Source organism: Hevea brasiliensis, chromosome 6 (assembly GCF_030052815.1).
Source record: "Hevea brasiliensis isolate MT/VB/25A 57/8 chromosome 6, ASM3005281v1, whole genome shotgun sequence".
Classification (NCBI taxonomy): domain Eukaryota; kingdom Viridiplantae; phylum Streptophyta; class Magnoliopsida; order Malpighiales; family Euphorbiaceae; genus Hevea; species Hevea brasiliensis.
This window is the reverse complement of record NC_079498.1, coordinates 21,636,595-21,639,759: the sequence shown is the minus strand read 5'-3', so window position 1 is coordinate 21,639,759 and position 3,165 is coordinate 21,636,595. Positions and strand designations below refer to the sequence as shown.

General features: G+C 35.1%; 1 protein-coding gene across 1 annotated transcript; it reads right to left on the bottom strand.

Annotated features, from left to right (window-relative positions):
* Positions 1-347: 347 nt before the first annotated feature.
* Positions 348-2,299, bottom strand: LOC110673944 (putative pentatricopeptide repeat-containing protein At1g12700, mitochondrial). Its single transcript, XM_058147950.1, has 5 exons — positions 2,081-2,299; positions 1,581-1,987; positions 1,298-1,469; positions 533-637; positions 348-416 (listed from the first exon to the last, which is right to left on the bottom strand). The coding sequence occupies exons 1-5, from the start codon at positions 2,297-2,299 to the stop codon at positions 348-350; spliced, it is 972 nt and encodes a 323-aa protein (XP_058003933.1).
* Positions 2,300-3,165: the final 866 nt, after the last annotated feature.

Sequence of the window (3,165 nt, the reverse complement as noted above, 5' to 3'; positions counted from 1 at the left end):
AATGCCAATAATGGGTCTCATCTATGTTCTGGTGTTCATGAGTTAGCCACCACTCCTCAGCCCCTTCAATAATTATTGCTTAGCCAAAAGCCAAGAAGCAGGCCAACAGCCAATCATTCAACGAATCTGGTTTGAGGCCAGCTGCCTCTCTCACAATGCAAAAAATTTATGGACACTTTTGTTAGGCTCAACATCTGTATTTTTATACCATCAACCTAAAAAATAATGCAACTATAAATGGATAATTGCTTGTACTGGAAACTATAGAAGAGCTTTCTGAGGCATTTGATTTCATTTTGAATTCAATCATAAGAAGTTATGAAGAAAAGATGCACTTCAAAAAATAATTATTTCATATGAACAGACACTACTGGCCAAGTGGATAATGGCAGCAAATTCCTAGCTGCCACAAGTGCCTGCAAAGGACAAAAAATCCACATAAATTTGAGTTGTATAGAGAGTAAAAGTAGGGGAAACATAAGGTCTTATAGATGCTTCATGCAGAAACCATATATTTTCCAGACCTACAGACCCTCCATCCTACTGCTACCAATAGCAATGTTGCCTCTTTAATCATTTCAACATCTCCTATAGCTAAGGTGGTTCTGCCAGGTCCTTCTATCACTAACCTTCTTACCTATTTTCAGATATAGTTATGCAAATACAAGGACTTTACTGATTCAAGACAAAATAAGATTATTTGAAAGAGTCCAACAGCAATCCTCTTCCATTTTAAATGATCATATACCTAACAAAATGTTTGGAGTTGTATGCTTCATATGGTAACAACAATCAATTAGGAAGCAGCAATCCTCTTCCATTTTTCTAAAGAACTTGAATAATTCATTTACTATAGTAATAAGGATGAAAATGTTTGGAGTTGAGACATGAAAATGAAACCACAAAAGATATTGTTGCTCTTTTCTTGCATGATTTTTGCATACATGACAATAAATGATCATATACCTAAAAAAATAAGGTATAAATACCAAATTTTTACACTTAAGAAATCGAATTTGAAAATGAGCGAAATAGGGACATAGTGACATACATAAGAGAACACACACCATTTTGTCACTGTATATAGGAAACTAAAGTTAATTTACAGAGTCAGCACATTGTAGCATTAAAACAGATTCATTAATGTTAATGTGCATGTGCTAGTAAAAATCAAGAGTTGAGAGCTAATTCTAAACAGCATAAAGAAAAAGCTACCGCCTAGCAACATTGTAATTGCACTATCATTGAAATAAATATAAATACCAATAACACACAACATAACGATTCCATTGGTTACCATTAGATCAAATACTTTTCTAGATTCATCAATTTGGCTATGCTGACAATACGCGTTAATCAATGAACCACATGTGACAACATTAGGCTTTATGCGCCTTTGAACCATCATATTGAAAATACCTTGAACCTCCGAAACCATTCCTTCCTTACAAAGATGGTCAATCAATATACTGAAGGTAATAGCATCTGGTGAAATGTTTTACACCACCATTTCATTCAACAAGGCTAAAGCTTGATTCCATTTGCCTAAATGGCAGAGACCATGAATTAGGCAGGAATACGTTATGACATTAGGTGAGATGCCTTTATTCCTTATTTGAGGGAAGAGGTCTAAAGCCTCAACAACTAGCTTATCCTTGCAAAGGGCGTTGATGATTGCAATGTATGTCACGGTATTTGGCTCACAACCTCTCTCAACCTTTCCCTTCAGCAACCCAATTGCCACATTTGTTTTCCCAAATTTACACAGACCTTTTACTAACACAGTGTAAGTATGAACATTAGTTCGATAACCTTTCGCAACCAAATCATTGAAAAAGTCTACTGCTTGATTGATTTTGCCCTCTGTAAAAAGCCCACTAGTTAAGGTAGTAAATGTCACAATGATGGGCTCTAATCCAAATTTGAGGATTTTACCCAAAATAGAAAATCCAAAATCGACAAGGTGTAATTGGCAGAAGCAGTTAATCTAGATGTTAAGAGAATAAATATCGTGTGAGATCCCATGCGATTCAATTGTTTTGGACAAGGAAATGACAGTGTGATATTGTTTTATTTTCACAAGAGCAGATAAAAATCTATTAAAGGAAACTAAGGCATCATCAAGGTGGGTAGAAGAAGCAGATTTGAAGTTAGAAGTGAAGAAGTGCGCATCTTGAAGTGTGGAAGTGAAAGTAGAAGAATGGAAAGAATTGGTGAATGATAACAGAGTTGGAGACTGAATGATACCCAATCTTAATGCCCTTTGCAGTTGAAGGTGGAAGCCCCTGCAAGCCCTCATTTTCATTGATCTCTCCTCTGCCCTGCAATTTCTTTAGGTTTGTGTGGACAGGAGATTGATTATTTATGTATATATGTTTACGCTTCACATGATCAAACCACCTCAATTTTTCTTCTCTCAACTTATCCTCAATTGGTACAACTCTACTCTAACATTTTCATATACACAACTCTTATCTTAGATATGAATTTTTATTTATTTATTTATTTATAGATTGCTTATATCTGTTTGCCAAAATATATGAATTATATGGGTTCAAGGTGATACACCTCCAAACTTTAATATTAATCATCATTTTATTGGGCAAACAAAAGCTCTGTTTCATTTTTATTCAGATCACAGGGAACGTGTACACATTACATGATAATTTGAAGTGATCAAAACAGCTTGCATTCAAGTTAAACCTGCAGTGTGCAACTGCCATGTCTTATTCTCTCACATTCTTAGTTTTCCTGAATTGCTGGCAAGCGTGTCTTTTCATTGCTATCTCCTTTTGCTTTTTGGTTGTGGTAGGACTAAGAGGGCTCCAGGATGTCACACATGTTTAGGCCACTCAGATTCTATACAATAATCAAGTCCAGTTTGAATTTGATAATTAGATAACTGGATTTTCCATTTTTCAAGTACAGTTTCTTCTTCTCCGAGACATTGGTCAAATGCATTATCTTGGACAATATGTAAATGCATATATAAGTGGATGGAATGATCAATAATTAATCTTGGTATCTTCTTTTCATATGCAGTCCTTTATGCATTTTTCAGGCTGGGATTACTTTACATTGCCTCGAGATTAGCTGCAAAATCATCCCACGAAAAAAAAGAAAAAAGGGAGAGAGAGAGAGAGAATGATATGAAATTGAATTAAT